Raw genomic sequence first — 24,282 nt, 5'->3', positions numbered from 1 at the left:
TAAACCCTCACAATAAACCCCCATATTGTCAAAGGCTTTCTCGAGGACAAAAAAGGTGATATACAACGGTTGGTGCTGCTCCCTAAATTTTTCTTAGATTTGCCATGCAGTGAAGATCATGTCTATCGTGCCTCTCAGTGGACAAATTCCACACTGCAATTCTGGGAGGAGTTCTTCGGCCACTGGATGAGGCAGTTGTAGAGATTCCATGGGATGATCTTCCCCGTGGCAGACAGCAGAGAGATTCCCCTGTAATTATTCTCCTTTCTTGAAAAAGATTACAATCACGGCATCCCTCGGATTCCCTGGCATGTTCTCTTCTTCCCAGATAAGGTATATGAGGTGGTGCAAGCGCACCAGGAGTATCTCACCACCATGTTTCAGGATTTCGGCAGGAATTCCGTCTGCTCCAGAGGCTGTGTTGTTTTTCAGTTGATTATTATTACATACTGCTTCAATAACAATTCTTCGAATAGCCCAAAACAATAATAACTTGTAAAGAAAGCCACATGGCATGGATTTCCAAGTGGGGCATAGCTGAGTAACACCAGGACTGTACTTCCCAGTAGTTAAAATCAGTACTGTGGTGAGAAATTTTTCATAGAGTCGTACAGCATAGAAACAGGCCCTTTGGCCCACTGTGTCTATGCCGACCATCATGCCTTTCTATACTAATCCCACCTGCCTGCATTAATTCCATATCCCTCTATACCTTTCTCATTCAAGTACCTGTCCAGATGCCTCTTAAATGTCGCTACTGTTCCTGCCTCTATCACCTCTTCAGGCAGCTCATTCCAGATACCCACTATTATTTGTGTGAAAAATTTACCCCTTTAATCCCCTTTAAACTTCCTCCCTCTCACCTTAAATCCATGCCCTCTAGTTTTAGTCACCCCTACCATGGGAAACAGACTCTGGCTATCAACCCTATCTATGCCTGTCATAATTTTATATACCTCTATCATGTCCCCTCTCCGCCTCCTTCGCTCTGGGGGAAACAGACCCAGCCTATCCAATCTCTCTTTATAACTCAAGCCCTCCAAACCTGGCAACATCCTTGAGAATCTTTTCTGCGCTCTCTCTAGCTTAATCCCATCTTTCCTGTAGTGCAGCGACCAGAACTGCACATAGTACTCCAAGTGCAGCCTAACCAACGTTATGTACAACTGTAACATGACGTCCCAAGTCTTGTACTCAATGCCTAGGCCGATGAAGGCAAACATGCCATACGGGAGTTATTTTAATGCAGGGAATAACTATTTAAAACAAACTGGTCACTGCTGGTGTTAAAATGTTGCCCATCAGAAAATTCAAGGTCCAGTCTTACAGAACTTGCACTGCACAGTTGTTGTTGCTGAAATGTGAGGGCCAATTTTGAATTGTAGCTCACATCGGGAGAGTTGGGTATGAGGTAGGGTGATGAGCAGAGGGATCAGTCCGTCTGCTCTATTGCACTAGTTAGTAATCCTGAACCATTTTGATTGGTCAGCCTCATTTAAGTTGTATCAGGAGGCTGCCAGAACTCAACGAGCATTGACAGGTAGCTGGCCAAAGAGGAGAGGGGTAGAACATCAGGTGGATCCTCCAAAGAGCCAAACCACAGACTAATATTGGAAAGCATGGGACACTTTGGGCATCGGGTAAGGTGGAGGGATGGTAACGAGGGAGAAAATGGTCTCTTAATTTATGATGGCAGATTAAACCATATGTAGAACTTCAAGTCTGGGAATGTTATTTAATAAATTCAGTGGGCTCTGCTGGTGCTGGACCGTGCATTTGAAGCGATTGTACTTTTTGCACACCATTTTCTCATTTGTCTGTTTTCTGCTTAATTTTAATGGTCTATTGCTGGTGAGGTGGAACCTGTTATGGATTTAAGTCAGTGTGGCTTTGGCTAGAATGCTTTCCATTCTTCTTCATCCTTTTGGTTGCTTATGCTTGGTTAGCACTCATTTCTTTCCAATGTTATTTTTTCCCAAGGGGATAAACCTTTTGGGGCCAGGTGAGAAGATGGGAGGGGAGTACATTCACTCACCACCAAGTTCTGGGACAAACTGCAGCTCAGGTCTTATCTGTGAAAGAATTGAAAACCCATATTGCTTGAGGTTGTGACTGCCCTTAGTGTTCTGCAGGCAGCTGACACCTGGTGTTTGGTTGTCCATACTAAACTGAGGATGTTTAAAATATACGAACATATATATATGAGCATAGAAACATACGAATTAGGAGCAGGAGTAGGCCACTCAGCCCTTCGAGCCTGTTCCGCCATTCAATAAGTTCATGGCTGAACTGATTAATCCACATTTCCACCTACCCCCGATAACCTTCCACCCCCTTGCTTATCAAGAATCTATCTACCTCTGCCTTAAAAATATTCAAAGACTCTGTTTCCACTGCCTTTTGAGGAAGAGAATTCAAAGACTCACGACCCTCGAAGAGAAAATATTTCTTCTCATCTCTGTCTTAAATGGGCGACCCCTTATTTTTAAACAGTGACCCCTAGTTCTAGATTCTCCCACAAGGGGAAGCATCCTTTCCACATCCACCCTGTCAAGACCCCTCAGGATCTTATATGGTTCAATCAGGTCGCCTCTTGCTCTTCTATATTCCAGCGGATACAAGCCTAGCCTGTCCAACATTTCCTCACAAGACAGTCCGCCCATTCCAGGTATTAGTCTCCTTAATTAGTAATTAGTTACTAATTAAGTTAATACTTAATTAGTAAACCTTCGCTGTACTGCCTCCAACACATTTACATCTTTCCTTAAATAAGGAGACCAGTACTGTACACAGTTCTCCAGATGTGGTCTCACCAATGCCCTGTCATCAATGCAGGAGTTATTAATTATTAATTTACAATGAGTAATGTTTGTAAATGTAGCATCTGATATACAGGCTATGGATTGGACATTGTACCAGGACATCCCTGATTCTTTGCAGTTGCATAAATGATACAATTATCACTCACTATTTAAAACAATAATCTTTTCAGCCTAATGACTATAGTGCGTGATCTGCCATACTGCATTTGTGGCCGTTCATTCCTATGTCTTGCTATTAAGTTACTTATGGATAGAAAGGATCCATTCTTGATCAGTTCCTTCATTACTTGGAATTCGTTGAATGTACCAGAAGTTCATCATAAATTGACCAATTCTGCAATACAAAGGACTAGTGTTTGGGCTCGGTGCCATTCTTATTACATAATACTGACTGGTAGTTGGTTGGATGACATTCAGAAGCAATTGTTGAAACCTGCTTCACTGAAAGTCAGCTGTAATATTTCTTATGCTATTTGCATTTGAAGATGATGGAGCCAAATTTACTAGCCCCCATGCACCCAAATACCGAGGGCTAGATCATTACCATGGCTTGGTTGCACCACTGGTAACAGTCTGTTCCTCGCCGGGCCTTGCACTAAGGTTCACATTAGCAACAAAAGCACAGCTGCAGGCGAAGCTGCCTGCTTCGGGTATTTCAGAATGATGTGGGAAAATAGGAGCCAGAGAAGCCTGTAGGCATGAAGATCCTACATGGGCGGCACAGTGGCGCAGTGGTTAGCACCGCAGCCTCACAGCTCCAGCGACCTGGGTTCAGTTCAGGGCATTGCCTGTGTGGAGTTTCCAAGTTCTCCCTGTGACTGCGTGGGTTTCCGCCGGGTGCTCCAGTTTCCTCCTACAGCCAAAGACTTGCCGGTTGATAGGGAAATTGGCCATTGTAAATTGCCCCTAGTGTAGGTAGGTAGTAGAAAAATTGTGGGAATGTGGTAGGGAATATGGGATTAATGTAGGATTAGTATAAATGGGTGTTTGTTGGTCAGCACAGACTCAGTGGGCCAAAGGGCCTGTTTCAGTGCTGTATATCGAAATAAATAAATAAAAATAAAAAATCCCGCAGGAAATTGACCTCAACAGATAGAATGAATCTTCAGCTATCCAGGCCCTAAGCTCTGAAATTGTCTCCCTAAATTTCTCCATCCAGCCACCCCTCTCTCCTCTATTAAGAAACTCCTTAAAGTCTAGATCTTTGACCAAGCGTTTGATCAGCTGCCCTAATATTTCCTTATGTGCTTCTATGTCATAGTTTGTCTGATAACACTCCTATGGATGTTTGGGATAGTTTGGCCCCTTAAGACATTTTTACTATGTTAAGGACACTATATAAAGGCAAAAAGTTGCAAATGGAAGAGCTAGTTTGGGAATAAATAAAGCCAATTTGAATTTTTTCTTATATTTGGTGCTCTTGGTGGCTGAAGACACAATTCATGTAGCATAAGATGGGCATCAGACTAAGCATAACTTTTATTTGTTGGAGGGGTCTTATCTTTCTTTTTAGCAAACTGGTTATTTTTAGGGATGAGCCTAAATTTCAGCAGTTGCAGAGCCAGTTATATTGCACTCAGAGACAAGTGAAAATGTTTCCATGCCTTTTCTACTTCCTCCCTTCTCCCAGCAGTGCAGGAGATATCATTACAGCTGGGGCATGTCAGAGTAAAACAAAGTAGTTTGTGGCTTTGCATGCCCCAACAGAATATTTTCTTCTTTGTTTCAAGCACAAAAAGAAAATGTGAAAATATTTATGTATTCAAATTACAGTATGGTAGCCCAATGTTACTAGACTAGTATTCCAGAGACCTGGATTAATGATCTGGAGACACAAATTCAAATCCCACCATAGCTGTTAATTAAATAAATCTGAAATTAAAAGCTAGTACCAGTAATGGTGACCATGAAACTACCAGATTGTGATAAAAACCCATCTAATTCACTCACATCCTTTAAAGAAGGAAATCTGCCGTCCATACCCTCTCTGGCCTATATGTGATTCCAGACTCTCAGCAATGTGATTAAATCATAACTTCTCTCTGAAGTGGCCTAGCAAGCATTCATTTGTATTCAAGAAGATAATTCACCACTGCCTTCACAAGGACAATGAGGGATAGACAATAAATGCTAACCTTACCAGTGATGCTCATATCCCATGAATGAAAACAGCAAATAATAAAAAGCTGATCTCATCTGTGTGTCAGCACATTTATTCTCTAACTTGACAAGCAAACGTAATCAGTTTTACACTTGCTTACAACTTGCCACCTTTCAACCCGTACAGTCCACGCTCTTTACTTTTGAGTGAATAATAGACTTTGATTAGCAGCTTTTTCAAGATTGTGATAACTAGTTTCAGGGGGATGTTAGAAATTACACAATCTGTCATTGCTTCAAAGGTTCAGATCTCCATGCCATATGACATATGGCAGCTTTGCAGTGCAGATTGCTGTTGTACTCATTTATTTTAAACCTTTGGGTACTATTATGTTTTCAGTCTCTGATAATGCAACTAGTATTTCAGGAGTTATTTTGAATGGTAACTCAGATCAATTCTGAACTCATTCAGCTATCCCATTCTGATCAAGGGTCTACACCTCAACATTATCATGTGGTTTATCCTTGCCTTGATTTAAACCCAGGTCCAATATGTGAAATGACAATGTACTTAGCCTATTGTGCTGCCCAGTCCTCACAATGTTATTTGGTCAGCAATATCAAATACTATCAAAAATGGCCCAGGTAGTGTCTGCTTAAAGTATTTTAAAGATGTTTAATTTAATAGGATCGGTGATGGAAAATCATTGAACAGACAATTACAACAGATCAATCACATTATTGCAACTATTCTATTTAAGAAGATGAAGATCCTTTACCCAATTTCATGACATATGGCTATGCAAGTGCATTGAATAATCAAACAGAAAGGTGTATATATGTTTCTCCTAATGTTTGTTTGTAAACAGGCTCATTAGCACAGTATATGGAATGGATTGTGGATCGATGTGTCATTGATTGTGAAGAATTTTACTCTTTGTACAATTTTATTGTTGATATAAATCAGCGAACACAAGTTGTCAGAAAAGAGGAATCCACAAAAGTTAATAGTTTGTTTATTATTTATTGAAATAGTTTATCAGCCCCCATGGCTCATCAAATTATTTGGTGCCTGTAACTTTTGTGTTGAGTTATTCTTTGTAATCAACCCCTATTGTGGTGTCTGTACAAGGCATTATTTTCTGAATGCAGATACTCTGCAAGTAACTTCGAAAACCCAGCCCAGAACAATGTACTACCTAAAAAGTAATGTTCTGTTTGCTTTCATGGTAAAACTTAATGTAATGACAAAAAAATTATAGTGAGCTGCATTTATGCTCCTATCCTGGACAACGTTATCAGGGATGAAAGGCAATAGCTCTGAAAACAAAAACACTTACAAAGTAAGGCCCTTTATCACCAGAACTGCAGAAGAGATAACATGGCAGACATCTTTAAAATTATGAAGGGTGATTAGAGGGTAAGTAGCAATAGATTGTCAGTGAGACAGAAATGAGAGAGCCCAAATTCGAGATGATCACAAAAAAGGATTAAAGGAGAGGTGACAAAACATTTCTTTACATGGTCAATGGTGAGCATATGGAATTCTCTGCCACAAACAGTTGTTGAAGCAGAGGCTACTATTTCTTTTAAAAGGTAATTAGATAGTTGCTTGAAAAGATAGAATTCGCTGTTGAAAAGTCACTTGCAAATAAATACTTACTTTTCCAAGCATCATTGTTTATAGCTATTTTCAGAAATGTTGATCACTGGCCATTGTTCAATACAATATACATATCTGAATTATAATCACTTTTAAATGGTGTTACAACTGAAGCAGGAGGAGTGCACTATCTTTCTCTAGTTCCACTTCTCCACAGGTCACAACATATATTGAAATGTTTACCCAGTTACCGATACAGCCAATCATATACTCTATTTTTATCCCAGAATAAAATACACCAACCAGGTTTCTTTAATAAACAACAGAATTATCAGTTTATTATAAAACAAGACTTATCCGGTAAAGATGCAAAGCATTAACACACAGTTTGAAATATGAATGTAAATAGATATTCCCTTCTAGATACCCAACATACACACAGGTTAAAATAAAAATAGAGGTTTTCTTTGCAGAGATTCACTTTAAAAAAAGACAAAAAAAAACTTTGTCCAAATGCTTGTTAATTCTTGAAAGAAACAGAGAAGATATGGAAGGATATCAGTTGTCCTTTGGTCTGACATCCAGGTGCAGAGAGACTGGTCACTGGGATTTTTTTCAGAAGCAGTTCATTCTGGAGATGTCGAGAATTAGGCTCGTAGGCTTTCCAGGAGAAATGCAGCATAAGCGGTTTCAACTATCACAATGGATTTGCAGGGTTCTTTAGAGAGGTGGAGAAAAGATGAACTGGTCTTCTCGTTTAGCAAGCTGACATCCAACTGTCTTCAAAATAGTCCACACCCCAGCAGCAAGTCAAAACCTCCTGACCACCATAAATCTTGACATGTCACTTCTCTGTGAACAACTCCCCTGGCCACCAAGAATCCTGTTGTTTATTTAGCTTAAGGCATGTGACATCCAGTAAAGGTTTTTAAACACAAAGCTCAAGAGTCCTCCAAGTGACCCTTGTAAAAAAAAAAACACATCCATGGAATGTTTTCAGTTTTCCAAATGAACAAATGTCCATAATCATTAACAGAAGTCTTAAGACATTTTAAAAATGGAGCACCTTCATAACAATAAATTGACTTGCAAGTTTTTTTCTTTTATTCTTTCATGAGATGTGAGTGTTGCTGGCAAGGCCAGCATTTGTTGCCCATCCGTAATTACCCTTGACAACTGAATGACTTGCTAGGCCTACCAGGCCAGAGGTCTCAAGTCACATGTAGGTTAGACCAGGTAAGGATGGCAGATTTCCTTCCCTAAAGGACATTAGTGAACCAGATGGGTTTTTAACAATAATCAATGATAGTTTCATGGCACTATTACTGAGACTAGCTTTCAATTCCATACTTTTTTAAATTAATTGAACATATTAATTAATTGAATTTAAATTCCACCAGCTGCCATGGTCCCTGGATTACTAGCTCAGTGACATTACCACTACACCAACATCACCCCTGTATAACATATGATAAGGATACTTAATACAAAGACATTGACTCTGGAATGTGACCCGATAATACACAAAGACCACAGGCATGAATGAGTTGTGCAGCTCTTGCTTGTAGGCATATTAAATAAGTTGACCACAAGTGTAAGTATGGTTATAAATAGGGGCTTAAATTTTGCTGTTAGATCTTGCATTAGTCTGGATGGCTGCAAGAGTAGTTTAATGCCTTCATATTCTTTACAGGCTTTATCATGTATAATAAGACTGAAGCATTTGCGACCATCTTCAGCCAGAAGTGCCGAGTGGATGATTCATCTCGGCTTCCTCCTGAGGTCCCCAGCATCACACATGCCAGTCTTCGGCCAATTCGATTCACTCCACGTGATATCAAGAAATGGCTGGAGGGACTGGATACTGCAAAGTCCTGACAACATTCCAGCTGTAGTACTGAAGACTTGTGCTGCAGAAAAAACTAACTGTTCCCCTAGCCAAGCTGTTCCAGTATAGCTACAACACTGGCATCTGCCCGAAAAAGTGGAAAATTGCCCAAGTGTTCACAAAAAACAGGACAAATCCATTTGGGCCAATTACTGCCCCCTTAATCTACTCTCAAACATCAGCAAAGTGCTGGAAGGTGTTATCGATAGTGCTATCAACCTGCTCACTGATGCTCAGTTTGGGTTTCGCCAAGCCCTGACCTCATAACTCAAGAGGTGAGGTGAGAGCGATTGCCTTTGAATTCAAGGCAACATTTGACCGAGTGTGGCATCAAGGGGCCTAACCAAATTGAAGTCGGTGGGAATCGGGGAAAAACTTTCCATGGGTTGGAATCATACATGGCGCAAAGGAAGATGTTTGTGGTTGTTGGAGACCAATTATCTCAGCACTAGGTCATTGCTGCAGGACTTCCTCAGGGTAGTATCCTAAGCCTGACCATCTTCAGCTGCCTCATCAATGACCTTCCCTCTATCCTCAGGTCATAAGTGGGGATGTTGCTGATGATTGTACAGTGCTCAGTACCATTGCAACTCCTCAGACACTAAAGCAGTCCTTGTCCATTTGCAGCAAGACTTGGACAATATTCAGGCTTGGGCTGATGTGACAATTAACATGTGCGCCACACAAGTGCTAGGCGATGACCATCTCCAACAAGAGAAAATCGAACCATCTCCCCTTGACATTCAACAACATTGCCATCGCTGAATCCCCCACGATCAACATCCTAAGGGTTACCATTGACCAGAAACTGAACTGGAGTAGCCACATAAATACTGTGGCTACAAGAGCAGGTCAGAGGCTGGGAATTCTGTGGCGAGTAACCCACCTCCTGACTCTGCAAAGCCTGTCCACCATCTACAAGGCACAAGTCAGGAGTGTGATGGAATACTCTCCACTTGCCTGGATGAGTGCGGCTCCAACAACACTCAAGAAGCTTGACACCATACCAGACAAAACAGTCGCTTGATTAGCACCCCATCCACAATCTTAAGCATTCATTCTCTCCACCACCGATGCACAGTGGCAGCAGTGTGCACTATACACAAGATGAACTGCAGCAACTCACCAAGGCTCCTTCAACAGCACCTTCCAAACCCATGATCTCTTCCATCTAGTAGGACAAGGCAGCAGAAGCATGGGAACAGCACCATCTGCAAGTTCCCCTCCAAGTCATGCACCATCCTGACTTGGAAATATGTCACCATTCCTTCACTGTCACTGGATCAAAATCTTGGAACTCCCTCCCTAAAAGCACTGAAGGAAAGCAGTAGTTCAAGAAGTTAGCACACCACCACCTTCTCAAGGGCAATTAGGGATGGGCAATAAATGCTGGCCTTGCCTGTGATGCCCACATCCCATGAAACCAATAAAGAAATTAAGTTCCAGATGGTGTTAGCAGGAATTAAAGTTAGAAATTCTGGTCAGTTGCAGCCCAAGCAATCTTAATTCAGATTTCTGGTTCCCTGACTTTATTGATTGCTGAAAACTACACAAATATGAATAAGTGTTAGACCAGCTGAGCTCCGGCAGTGAACCATTAGGAAGAGTAAAATTTTTCCTGCTTTACTTCTTTTCTAAAAATTGATTTTTAATATATACATATACATTTAAATACAATCAGTGTCATCACTGAAACAATGTATTCATACATTTTTACTTAAACTGAGGATTGAGAGGAGTTAAGAATTTATCACAATTCCCATATCTGAATAAATTAGGCAAATTGAGAAATTTGAATAATAACAAATATTCAGTGATCCATATCTGCACAAAAGTGCTGTTAGCATAATTTCTTGAGGGGAGTAAAATAAATATGGTCTGTTTACTGACTTCCCTATAACCAATTGTATATGAACTTCAAGACCTTTTTATAACTGTCACTTTATGCTTTTTTAACTTTGTATTCGATAAGTTAATTTTTTACTGATTGGATAGAATATGGAAACAGTCTGTCATATGATTGGTGCAATCTCTAGAGCAGGTGACTAAAATTTAAGAGAGAAAGAGAAGTTAATGTGTTACTTGTGATCTTTCATCAGGACATTTTCCTTCAGCTGCCGATTCACATGCTGGCGCTTTTATATATTTTCCTGCTTTAGAGTCATGGAGTCAAAGAGTTGTACAGCATAGAAACAGGCCCTTTGGCCCACTGCATCCATGCTGACCATAATGCCCATATGCCTTCTTCACCACCCTGTCGACCTGTGTTGACACTTTCAGGGAACTATGTATTTGCACCCCAAGGTCTCTCTGCTCAACAACACAGTGGCACAGTGGTTAGCACCGCAGCCTCACAGCTCCAGTGACCCGGGTTCAATTCTGAGTACTGCCTGTGCGGAGTTTGCAAGTTCTCCCTGTGACCGCATGGGTTTTTGCCGGGTGCTCCGGTTTCCTCCCACAGCCAAAGACTTGCAGGTGATAGGTAAATTGGCCATTGTAAATTACCCCTAGTGTAGATAGATGGTAGGGAATATGGGATTACTGTAGGGTTAGTATAAATGGGTGGTTCTTGGTCGGCACAGACTCGGTGGACCGAAGGGCCTGTTTCAGTGCTGTATCTCTAAATAAATAAATAAATGCTCCCCAGAGCCCTGCCATTCACTGTATATGTCCTGCCCTAGTTTAACTTCCCAAAATGCATCACTTCGCACTTGTCTGCATTAAATTCAATTTGCCAATCCCTTGCCCACTTTCCCAGTTGATCTATATCCTGTTGTAACCTTAGACAACCTTCTTCACTGTCCACTATACCACCAATTTTGGTGTCATCTGCAAACTTACTAATCATGCCCCCTACATTTTCATCCAAGTCATTAATATATATGACAAACAACAGAGGGCCCAGCACCGATCCCTGTGGCACACCACTGGTCACCGGCCTCCAATCTGAAAAACAACCCTCCACTACCACCAAGCCAATTTTGTATCCAATTGGCTAGCTCACCCTGGAGCCCATGTGTTCAAACCTTCTGGACTAGCCTACCATGTGGGACCTTGTCAAAGGCCTTGTTAAAGTCCATGTAGACAACGTCCACTGCCCTGCCCTCGTCAATCCTCTTGGTCACCTCCTCAATAAAACTCAATCAAATTCATGAGACATGATTTCCCACGCACAAAGCCATGCTGACTATCCCTAATCAGACCTTGCCTTTCCAAATGCATATAAATCCTGTCTCTCAGAATCCCTTCCAATAACTTTCCCACCACTGATGTAAGGCTCACCAGCCTGTAGTTCCCTGGCTTATCCTTGCTGCCCTTCTTAAATAAAGGCACAACATTAGCTATCCTCCAGTCTTCCAGTACCTCACCCGTGGCTAATAATGATACAAAAGTCTCTGCCAGGGCCCCAGCAATCTCCTCCCTTGCTTCCCATAACATCCTATTCCCATTTCTGGAGCACTTCTTTTCAGATGGCGTCAAAGTAATCTGGCAGGTTTTCCAGGCACTACTCAGGAGAAATGCGGTATCGGGGGTTTTAGCTCTCACACTAAATTCACAGGGTCTTTTCAAAAAGGTAGTGAAAGAGGAGCTGGGCATTTTTCAGCAGGCGACAAACCCAACTGCTTTGAACACAGACCACACCCTAACTGAACTGAAATAATATCCCAAAAGCAAAGCCTCCTGCCCACCATTAATCTTGACATGTCACTTCACTGTAAACATCATCTCCAAGTTAGTTCCAGAATCCTTGCTTTCCTTTTCCCCACTTTAACTGATGCTCTGGAGTAATCGTGAATGAACTTCAAAGCCTGCCCCCAATATGAACCCGCCCAGTTTTCCTTACCACTGAATCATTGGTATAGGTGGAGGTGGATAATGGGCTGAGGATCTGCTTTTGCCCATTTTGAGCTCCCACAAATTTAATTTCACCCCCATTGCCAACTGCGGCAAAGTCACAGACTACTCAGTAAATTTAGCAAACATATGTGCTTACTGTGTAATTGTTTTAAAAAGTTTGTTGTAGCATTCGTATTGCTCCATAGACCAAAAACTAAAATGCGGTCCGTATTGGCGTGGGTAATATGTGCTTCAGGAAAACAAAAAATGAGACAAAGATCAGATTCACTTAACGTGTTGGTGTTCTACACAGTCATCAAATCAAGGAGAGGAAGAAAAGTGGCTGTCAGCCATTGCACAGGCTTGCCAGGTTTTTAAATAACTTAAGAGGCAGTGGTGTTTCAGCTGCTCCCTGAGACTTGCAGCTGCCCATGCCTGAAGTGCAATCATAGTAATCAATTTGCTTTCACTTCATGGCTGTTAAACAACTTGTCGGAGAACAGTGTAACCTTCTCATCTGGGTCACATGGAACATCTATTTAATATAGGTTGCCATGTTGCTGCTTGTGGATGAGTAGTTTGGTAATGTTTCCTGTAATATGATTATAATGAGAGTGCTTGTTTTTCTCAGATTGCAAAAAAAATGACTTCCTTATTGTAGCATAAGCAGCAACATTACAGATGAAATGACCTTTTATTAATGGAAAGAGATATATACAGCATGGAAATTATAACAATCCAAATTTACCAGGGGCAATAAACAAATATCATTCAAGCTTGAATGCCTTCAAATTAGGCTGCTTTGAATATTGGCATGCAAACACTTCATGCATTCACATAAAATTCCTTTCTATTTTAAGCCACAAACTAATCCATTTAAATAAAAGGTTAACACTGCTGTTAAAATAATGAACAAGGGAATTTGATGTGCTGCTATTTCAACAGATTTGCTCCAGATATTTTGCTTGTGCTCTGTGCCAAAGACTACTCTTGTCACAAAGTTCCCATTCAAAAAGAACTGGAGTGTGAGTTGATTTAGGCAGGTTTTGCTCATTTAGCATTTTCCATAGATTGAACCCTTGTAATATAATAGACTACTGCCTCAATAAGAGCCCTCTTGTGCCCTACTACATTTTGGATTCAGAATAAACAATATTAGACTTTGTAATCTAGATGATGAACTACGATTCAGATCATTTTAAAGTAAAGGTTCAAGGATAAATTCAATGAAGCAGATCTCACTTCATTCCAGAACAATTAACTTCTGCCTCCTTGTATTAAAAAATAACAAAGTATACTTAAATAACGCTCAGTGATAGCAGTGTCTGTAAAAAAGTTATTTATCAGGTTTTGTCTATCTACTTTGAGTGTTTATGCATTCATCTTTTTCTCAATGTATCCAGAAAAAGTTAACAACTGGGGAAAGGATGGGTAAATATGTCTCACTGCTTAGTTTAAAGCCCCATTCACCCCACCCTGACCTTTACCAAGACACCCTGTGGACAGCTTGACATCTTTCCATATTACAGCCAGAGTTTCTTGAGTCCAAATTTCATAAGCCTTTGTCATTACAATAAAAGGCACAATTGCACTTTGTTGGCTGACAGCTTCATAACAGATATCAAAACAGAAAGTGCTGGAAATACTCAGCAGGTCTGGCAGCATCTGTGGAGAGAGAAGCAGTGTTAATGTTTCAGGTCTGTGACCTTTCATCAGCCTCATAACAGATGTTAGTCTCATATCCATGCATGCCTTTACAAATCGCAAGAAAATCCAATATAAAGTTCTATAATAAATAAATATGATTAATTTCTGACCAGTCACAGTTAACACTTCTGTTAAAATAGCATTTCACAAGCTACTATTTAAAGACTAAATTCAAGTGCTGAATTTTAGAAGGTACCCTTTTTAGGATAGCATGTTAAAAAATTGGCATCTTAGTTTACCAAAATGCTGTCCCATCGAGCAAATGTATCTCAACTCTCCTGCCTATAATGATGGTCTAGTTTCATGTGGAATCTACCCAAAGACAGTGAGCTTTTGCATTGCATTAAATGCTCCTTCCCAGTTGCATTATTACAACCCAGGTTCAAGGCTTTGGCCATGTGACCTGGTCTACCAAACGTGGCAGCCAGCTCCAATTCCTTTCATTAAGTGTCAGAGCATGTGAAGTTTTAATCTCAGACCTGAAATTGCTTTCCTTCTGTGAATCTTCCAACACTGCTTAGTCTATGCATGGCTATGTTCTTAGATATTTTCAGGGTAGTGTTTCAATCAATAATTTTTTTCCCCCAAATCAGTCAATGCGATGAGTTTTCTTTAAGATGATTACTCCGCAATGCAAACTGTTCAACTGACCTCGATCTATTTTATGGCAAATTCAACCAAGTAATGATGACTGACATTGTCCATTTGGATCTCTTCTCTTCCACAGTTTTGCCAAGTCACACATGCGGCAATCCAGGCGTAATACCAAAAGGAGTTCTACATGGCACCAGATTCAATATTGGGGATAAAATTCGTTACACCTGTGTCACAGGCTATATCCTGGAGGGTCACGCAATACTGACCTGCATTGTTAGCCCAGGAAATGGAGCATCGTGGGACTTTCCACCACCCTTTTGCAGAGGTAATCTCACAACAAACATTGTTCATGCAAAATCCATGGAGGTGCAAACATGTATTATTAAGAGCCAGTGAGTGTTTAAGATGTTAACAAACACAATTTATCACTATGATTTTAAGTCCCCAGGCAACTGGCATTTAATATGTTCTTTGTTGGATTCTGAGACATTTTAACACATCTGTTGTGGTTCTTGTGTTAAAACCATTTGCCAGTCTTAGAGTTAATGTGTTTATGTATCCCTGTGAAGCAATTCCATGCAGACACTGACAAACAATTTCTTGCTTAAACATTCACACATGGGGTTGAATTTATTGCGGCCATATAGAGCAGGAAGGGCGGTGTGGTGGGGGGGGGTGGGGTGGGTTTGCAGAGAATAGCGTCGGAGGAGTTTGCTCAGAATTCCAACGTTATGACATTGGGTCTGGATTTAGTCAGCGGCAGGAAAGCACCAAAGCGGCATTGCCACCCCAACACGACTGGAGTGTTATTTAAATTGTAGAACATTTAGTTTTAATATATTATCATGTAACTGTAAGCAATTCAATGGGGGACTTGTATTAAGTGGTCAACGGGCAGCTCTCATGTACCTTTGGAACCCTGGTCATTAAAAGCTTTCGGCACCGAGGCAAGGCATCAGTACCATGATGTAGGCAGCCATGACCAGCACTACATAGGGGAAGAAGGGGGAGTAGAGGCCATTGTCATTGTCAGACTGCAGTGTTGTGGGCTCTGCAAAGGTGGGCTTGGTCTTGGGTGCCAGTACTGGGTGAGCTGGGTCTCTGGTAACAGTACTGGGTGTTCTTGGTCTCGGTGGCAGTACCAGGTGGGCTGGGTCTTGTGTGGTCTGTGGGGGGATAGGGGTGGGGGGCTTGGTTTTGGATGGCTACATCAGGTGGCCAAACTGTTATCAGCAAGGGTGGGCACTGTGACAACCGGCGCGTCTGCCGGGAGAAGTAGCAATGGGAAAGCTGCCAAGACAGGATTGTCTCTGCAAAGGCAGTGCTCTGGAGGCCCACTGATCACCTGGCATGGGTCTAATACACCCTGTCTTTGTGAACCCTCCGACAGAGGGAGAGCCAGGAGGCAGCTGCGCCTGCCGTGAAGCTCAACGACGAGAGCAACAGCACCCTGCCACCTGTGCCAGAGTGTGTACCAGGCTCAAATCAGCTACCTCCAAATGTCCGAGCAGTGTTGTCAGCGAAGACTATGCCTCTGCAGGGTGGCCGTCACCGACTTGCGCCCCTTGGTGCAGGATGAATTATGATCTATGGGGTATGATGGTCCCCCTCTGCCCCTGGTCTTGAAAATCACAGTGGCGCTTAACTTTTACGCATCTGGATCCTTCCAAGGATCCACCGAGGACATGTCTCCCAGGCAGCAACCCACAGCTGCAATAAGGAGGTGACCAATGCCCTGTTCAAGAGGGCTGGCAGCTATATGTGCTACCCTGACAGTCAGGCAGAGAGAGCCATCAGATTCGGGGCCATCGCTGGGTTCCCCCGGGTGCAAGGTGTGATAGATTGCATGCATGTGGCCATCAAAGCTCCCATGGACCAGGCATCCACCTTCACCATCAAGAAGGGATTCCATTCAATCAATGTTCAACTGGTCGCAACCACCAAAAGCATTTCCTGCAGGTGAGTGCCCACTTCCCGGGAAGCAGCCATGACACCTACATATTTTGACAGTTCCTGGTGCCGCAGCTTTTCAGGTCCCCCGCTCGCTTTCAGGGATGGATTCTCGAGGACAAGGGTTACCCATTGAAGACATGGCTACTGACCCCCATGGGAAACCCTCACACTGCAGTAGAGGAGAGGTATAACACTTGCCACAGCTCCACCCGAGCGACCATTGAGCTGCTGAAGATGAGATTCTGGTGCCTTGATTGATCCGGTGGTGCCCTGCAGTATACCTCAGCAAGAGTCTTGTATATAGTGGTGGTCTGCTGTGCTCTGCACAATCCAGTACTGCAGAGGGAGGAGGCCTTGCGTGACGAGGACATGATTAAATGCCATTCCTCCACCGACGAGGAGGATGTGGAGGAGGGTGATGAGCAGTAGCACTGGATGATGAACCCCTTGCACCAGAGACTAGGCATATTGAGCAATGGGCCAAGGAGGCAAGAGACAGTCTCATACTTACCCGCTTCCAACCACCATGATGGACTCTCAGAGTAAAATAAATAAAGACCCCTCAATGCATTCAGTCTGTTGCCTCCTTTCTACTTGTGTTTCGTGCCTAGCGTCCTACGTAACCACGCTATGGCGCATGGGAGACACTGAGGGTTGTGCCTACATTGGCAGCCACGAAGGGGGAAGGGTGAAGTCAGCAGCTCACAATTCAGGCAAGATGGAATCATCATTTCCCACAACTAAAGTTAGTTTCAAAGACAAAAGAAATTTATATGAGAAAACAACTTTCAAACACCCGTGAAATCTTAAGTGCATCTAGGTGGTTTTCTTTATATGTTTACAAGTGCTTCTATAAGGTGTGACCCCATTGCTAGCAGCTGGGCTGGAGGCAGGCTGCTGATCAGGCTGCTCCTTGGCCTGTGATGACTTCAGTGGCCGCCTTCTGGCTGCCTGAGGCCTGGAGGACTCCAGAGGTTCACCATTAGCCTGGGGTTCTGCATGGGCCTGGCCACTCACAGTCCTTCAATTGTCAGTGGCCTCAGCTGTGTCAGCCTCAGGCAGCTGCTCAGGTGCAAGTGTTCTGCATTCACCAGCTTGTAATCCTGATTCTACAGCCGAGTGGAAACCCACTGAGGTGAAAGTATCTGCACTGGTGGAAGGTGAAGGAGAGTCACGGGATGGTGCATCCTCTGAGTGCTCCCCCTCATCAGAGGTGAAATTATGTGCCCCTTCTGCGAGAGTCTCCTGCGTCGTTGAGAGAACACAATCATGTGTGGGTTAGGATGTGCAGATCTCATCATGCCAACCAGGCATGATGGGGGGGGGGTCTCCAGAAGTGATCTGTATGTTGATGGAATACAATCCTTACTCTCTTGTGCAAAGACTCCAGTCTCACTATCTTCTATTGAGCGGCATTCCTGGGTCCCCACTAGTTCCAGTGCTGCCTTCTCAGCCGTGGATCCCTATTTCTAGGATGTGTCCACCAGTCCACAATGTCCCCCTGTAGTTACGGGCTCTCTTGTCCTGCAAGTGGAAAGAGGGCAATAGTCATACTATGCAGAGAGATCAACATAACAGTTCTGCTAATAGCAGCCCCTTGTCCCCTACTGGGGTATCATATAGCTCATCCTCCCAAAAGCTCTCAGGGGAATTATGGGGATGAGGTGTGAAAAAGGGTGGCCTGTGACCGAGATGCAGTCATGCATCTGTCAGGATGAGGTGATGTTTAACCCCTTTTGTCAGCGCCTTTGTGGTGTCTCCCTCCCCATGTCCCACTTCCTCGTGCGCAGCCACATGTAATCCCTAAAAAGGAGAGAGTTATGGAGCACTCACCTTGGGACAACAAAGGAGATCATTGACCGTCTCGCGGCACTGTACCCATATTCGGGGGGGGGGGGGGATGACCCCACTGCTGCTGACTTCCTCTGCAATATCCATCCAGGCTTGCTTGGTTAGGCGGGCCATCGCTGGAGAAGCGGACCTCCTGCCTTTCTCTTGCCGCCTGGAGGAGAATCTCAAGGGAGGCATCTCTAAACTTTAGCCATGGTCGCTTTAGGCTCACGTTCGGTTCCTTGCTTATTAGGGCAGCAGAGGTGGTCCTGGGGCCGGAGAGGGCACTCAGGAAGGCACTCTTTTAAAGCAGGCTGGTGAATGCAGCCTGGCAGGCCTTTAAATATCACGCCAGCAGCTGCTCCGGAGTCATCTGGCATTGTATTTGGCATCCCACAACCCGCCGCTGCCACATGGTTGTTCAGGCCCTGGGCCTCCATTATTATAATTGGCCGCCCGCCGTGTGATTGCGGTGGGCCAGCTGCACGCGTGGCAAATGGTGATGGTGACTACTCCAGGTCCATCACCGGGATGTGCAATGGGCTCAATAAACTCAGCCCATGGTGTTTCATATCAAAATGTTGCAAAAGGATTAATTTCCAAATATATAGTTCCTCAATTTATTAACCAAATGATCTATATTTCAATTCATTTTGACATTGAGAGTGAAAGGTAATAGCTATCATGTTCTTTCTGAATGACCTCTTAGATACTAACAGAATCAGACATGTTTTACAACTAAAAGTTGTAAAATTCTCTGTCAAGCTGGCATACCTTTATTTAGAATAACTCATTTACATTTTAATCATCTTTGAGTCTGTATAAAAAGTTGAGATCGAACCCTAGCTGTTGCTATTTTTCAAAAAAGAAAATATTGTGCTTCCATTGTTTTATATTTCCCTTTTTATCCTTTTTCCTCAATTATTTTTAGCTTCTTGCTGTTCCCTTATTGATTGGCTGTCTGCTATTTTTGGTCCTGTTTGATTCTCTTGTGTTTACCGACTACTTGCTGGCTCTCTGTACCATTGCCATATCTCCCAATACTTAGCTGTTCAGTACTGTCATTTGGTGCTTCTATAGTTTTTATGCTCTTCCTCTGCTGTTTCTTGGGTTCTTTGCAACCTCTCTGCTGTTATTTCAGGATTAGTGATCTTTGAGGAGTTGGTCGCACTGCATTTAAGTCAGATCAGCTGGTTTTGACAGTTAAAAGAGAGATGACTCTGTGGCTTTACCTGTACTTAAATCAAATATATCTCTATTTAATGTATGATCTTAACCAGACAACTTTAAACTGTATTTACACCTGGAGAAAGGTACAGCAAACATACGGAAACTGGTTTTAATCTCAGTTATAATCCAGAAATTGCACAGATGGGGCATAATGAAGTACAAAAATGCAGACAGATCAGTTCTGACTGGCCTCTGCCCATTTGATGTGCTTATTTATTGGAGTTTGGGGTGTGCGCTGGAAGCTCGTCTTGAAAGCTGGCAGGGGTTTCAGAACGAAATATGAAAATGGGAATGCCCTGCATACAATTTCCCAGTGTATAGATCGGAAGAATGCTCATTGTAAATAATGTTAAAGAAATTAAGCATTATAGAGTTTCTAGGGACTGATAATGTTGCCAGATATTTGTTTAAAGGCTTAAGTAATATAAGGGCAATTTTTTTTTTTACATTCTGGACTTTTGTTTCTTCTGGATCTCATGGATCTTTAGGCCAGTTTTTCCCCATGGAAATTCCCCTATCTGAAGTGTTAAGAAGTGAACCTACAGAGGGATCCCAGGCAAATCAAGCTGCATAACTGGTGCTCCAGACGCCTTAGTAACTACATCTGCCAACAGAGGTGAACATCACTCTGGTGGTTTATTTAGTGGATCAAGAGGCTTCACATCCTGAAAGATACTGTAACAATAGTGCCGATAGCATCACAAAGATATGTGAGCACCTGACTAGCTGTGATGTTGGATGTTACCTCAGAAACACCCTAATGACTGGATGCCATATGTTCCATCATACTGTCTGAAAGAAGGCATGCAAAGCAGCTTAACAGCCAGTGTACTCTGGTTGCCACACCCATCCAGATGCTACCAACCATAACTGCAGACTCTGGCACAACTACCTGTGAGGAACTATATACCTGGTGCCAAGCTCATCAGGAAGATTGTAGAAGCTCTTGCAGACAACTGCAGCTACAATTTAGCATCGGGCTGGCACAGTCAGCAACAGTAAGAGATGAAAGAAAGACTTGCATAATGCCTCCCTCGGCTTCAGGAATTCCCAAAGTGCTTTAAAGGCAATGAAGTAATTTTGAAATGCAGCAACCAAATTGCACAAAAAAAGCTCCCACAAAAAAATAATGAGATTTTCAACCATCTGTTTTTTTTTTAATTGATTTTGGTTTGAGGGATAAATATTGGGCAGGACACCGGGGAGAAACTCTATGATCTTTTCTGAAACAGTGCCATGGGATCTTTTATGTCCACCTGTGATGACAGACAGGAGCCTCAGTTTAACATCTTACCTGAAAGACAGCACCTCTAACAGCACACTCTCAGTACTGCACTGATGTGTTAGCATAGATTATTGGCTCAGATCTCTGGAGAAAAACTTGAACCACAACCTTCTGACTCAGGTAAGAGGGCTACCAACTGAGCTGCAGCACCAGTTGTGTCCTTATACCTGCATTCCCTTCTTGTAGGCATGCTACAGTACTGACCTATAGCAATTGTGGCATGGAATTGCAAATATCATGGGGAGCGAATGGCTGGATGGGTTAGGCACTTTGAGTCTGGCTAGTTCTCATGGATATTCTGGAATGTGCTTCAGCATTTGTTATCTTTTTTGATCTCCTTTCTCTCATTCTCTCTACCTTAGTTAGGCACAGGAGTGAGATAAGTGTAATTGAAAAATAAGAACAGAAAATGCAGGAAACACTCAGCAGGTCAGGCAGAATCTGTGGAGAGAAACAAAGTTAATGTTTCAGGTCTGTGACCTTTCATCAGAACTGAGAGAAGTTAGAAATGTAATAGGTTTTGAGCGAGTGAAAGGGAGGAAGGTGGGAAGAAGAACTAAAGGGAATATCTCTGATAGGGTGGAGAGCAGGACACATTAAATGTCAAAAGGTTTCATGGTGAAAAGCTAAAGGGAGTGGTAATGGGACAAGTAAAGAAACAAAAGATGTGTCTAGATGAGGCGTAAATGGCAAGATAGCAGCCGTACAAACTCAAAGTAAAAGGATTAAGTAAGAAACAAGAGAAAAAAAGATGAACCAACAAAATGGGGGCAGAGGTCTTGATCTAAAATTACTGTACTCAATGTTGAGTTCATGAGGCTTTAAAGTGCCCAGTCGAAAGCTTGCATTGAGCTTCGGTCGAACACTGCAGCAGGCCAAGAACAGAAAGGTCAGAGTAGGAGCAAGGTGGATAATTGAAATGGCAAACAACAGGAAGCTCGGGATCGTGCTTGAGGACTGAATGGCTTCTTGCTTTTCTTTCACTTCTTGGGCAGGTTGCGATTCTTGAGTATGTGAAAGGTTGTGGTGCAGGGAGGGGGTGGGTGGGCGGTGGGTAAGTAAGAGGTACATGCTTACACCAGTTGCAACATGTAAATGAGAAGAGATTGTGGAGTGAGGGGAAGTGGGAGGAGGATTAGGTATGCAGATACTGACATCATCAATGGACTCTGCTATGACGGAGGCCCTGGCCTCAGCCACGGCCCTTCCTAGAATGGCCAACGCCATTTCCTGCACGTGGGTTAGAATATGCAGGTGCATCTCCCCCACTCTGGTTACCTGTTGCTGCCTCCGGTTGTGCGCCATGTTCTCTGCAAGAAAGAGGGAAGTGAGTGTGGTGCAATATATTTGGGTAATTTGGCTGTTTAGGTTGAATAGCTGGCAGTGTGTGAGATGTGGTTGTGAGGCTTGCAATAGTGCTTAAGTGTGTGAGGATGAGGTGAAGCATATGAATGTTAGGTATAAGTCCTGATTGATGAAGATTGTTGGTGGATGATGGGGATATGATGAATTGAACAGTGGCTGAGGCTAGTGGTACAATTGAAAATACACTCACTGACCTTGAACACTCGTGTGAGGTCATTAAACCTCTTTCAACAATGCCTCCAGGTCCTTGGGGATAACCTCCCGGCATTGACCTCCGTGGCTATCTGTTCCCACTGTCTTCTCATTGTGTGTCTGGAGGGCCTCCTGTGGATATAAGATATTGTTCCTTCTTTTCACTGCCTCCACCAAGACCCCCAGCGGAGCATCTCTCTCAAGCTCAGCCACTGTTGATTGTTGCTCAGCACAATATTCCCAATGATCTCAATGTTCCTTCCTTTTAAGAAATGCAGGTTAGCTTTAAGTGTTGCTCGGAAGTAACCATATTGGGCCCTCTGCTGATGCATGCAGCCACTGGACAGCATGATCCCTGCAGCCATTTTCAGGGGCTATCGGACGTAAACCCACAGAAGTCATAAATTAGAAGATAACTTGATAGTCCAACTTAAAATAACACATTTGATGTTAACAGCTATCATTTATTTCCAGATGGCAAAATCTGAAGTAAGGTGGTTTACCAAAGCTCAATAACCCCTGTTTATAGGAACCAGGAGTTTTATATTATATGGAAAAAATAGTTAAATGCAGAGCTGAAATTATGGAATGCAAGAACTGTCAATTGGATGTTGAAACATGCGAACAAAATGTAACTGAAATCTCAAAACAATGAAAGAAATGGAGGAGTACAGGAAGTGGCTCTGTGATCTCAAAACAATAGTATGAAGGTGGCTAATATTGAAAAAAGATTAAAAACAACCAACAGCAGTAGTGTAGTTCTGCCTTCAATAGTATCACCAACTATTGGTGAAAGCGGTGATAAAGAGCACCCACTGGGGAGGTGGTGACATCGGGGTAATGTCACTAGACTAGTAATCCAGAGCCCAGGCTAATGTTCTGGGACATGGGTTCGGATCTCACTACAGCAGATTAATAAGTTCAATTAATAAATATGGAATTTATTTTAAAAAAAGCTAGTCCAATGGTGACCATGAAACCATTGTCGATTGTTGTAAAAATCCATCTGGTTCACTAATGTCCTCTAGGGGAAGGACATCTGCTGTCCTTAGCTGGTCTGGCCTATTTGTGACTCCAGACCCACAGCAATGTGGTTGACTCTTAAATGCCCTCTGAAATGGCCCAGTGAGCGATTCAGTTCAAGGGCAATTAGGGATGGGCAATAAATGCCAGAATAACCAGCGACGCCCAAATCCCACAAACAAATTTTTAAAAATCCACAAAGCTCATGTGTTCAGGGTAACTTTATTTCCATTTTTTTCACATTCATTAAATAAAAATAGGCTACTGATTTTGGAACCCACAGCATAGGTAGCCTTTGATAGTTTAACTCTTGTTCAAGACTTCCTCAGTGGAATGTAGCCTTTTCATGCAATGCTCTGCAGTCAGGTTGAGGTAGTTTTGCTGTAGGTACAATGCAGTGGTAAATAACAGCTCCTGGTGGACTTCCTTGGATGTTCCTAGCTATCCTTCTGTTGTATCCCTTCACACAACACGTCCAGCATAGTGAGATCTGTTGATATATCCATGATGAACCAGTTGTGTCACTCCGCAGTGTGTGTTCTTTTCTCAAGGCATCATTACTGTGACCTGGACTAGAAGGTAATGGTTAGGAAACAGGTATATTTGACTTTAATTAATGCTCTTAATCAGAGAGGGAAAATTATGAATGCAAGGGCCTCGATATTAAGGGAGTCAAAGAATATAGGGATAGACCGGAAAGTAGAGTTGAGGCCACAATCAGATCAGCCATGATCTTATCAAATGGCGGAGCAGGCTCGAGGGGCCGACTTGCCTACTTCTGCTCCCAATTCATATATATGTTTGTATGTATTAACCCCCGCTACCTACGGTGGGCAAGAGAGGGTAAGCA

General features: G+C 42.8%; 1 protein-coding gene across 1 annotated transcript in view; it reads left to right on the top strand.

Annotated features, from left to right (window-relative positions):
• csmd1a (CUB and Sushi multiple domains 1a) overlaps positions 1-24,282 on the top strand; it is an 880,611-nt gene that overhangs the window by 733,874 nt on the left and 122,455 nt on the right. The window contains exon 6 of the mRNA XM_068028481.1: positions 14,685-14,879. Within this exon, the coding sequence (XP_067884582.1) occupies positions 14,685-14,879 (195 nt within the window). The remainder of the gene's footprint in view (positions 1-14,684; positions 14,880-24,282) is intronic.

The sequence above is a fragment of the Heterodontus francisci genome, chromosome 3, assembly GCF_036365525.1.
Source record: "Heterodontus francisci isolate sHetFra1 chromosome 3, sHetFra1.hap1, whole genome shotgun sequence".
Classification (NCBI taxonomy): Eukaryota; Metazoa; Chordata; class Chondrichthyes; order Heterodontiformes; family Heterodontidae; genus Heterodontus; species Heterodontus francisci.
This window is presented reverse-complemented; position numbering and strand designations above follow the sequence as displayed.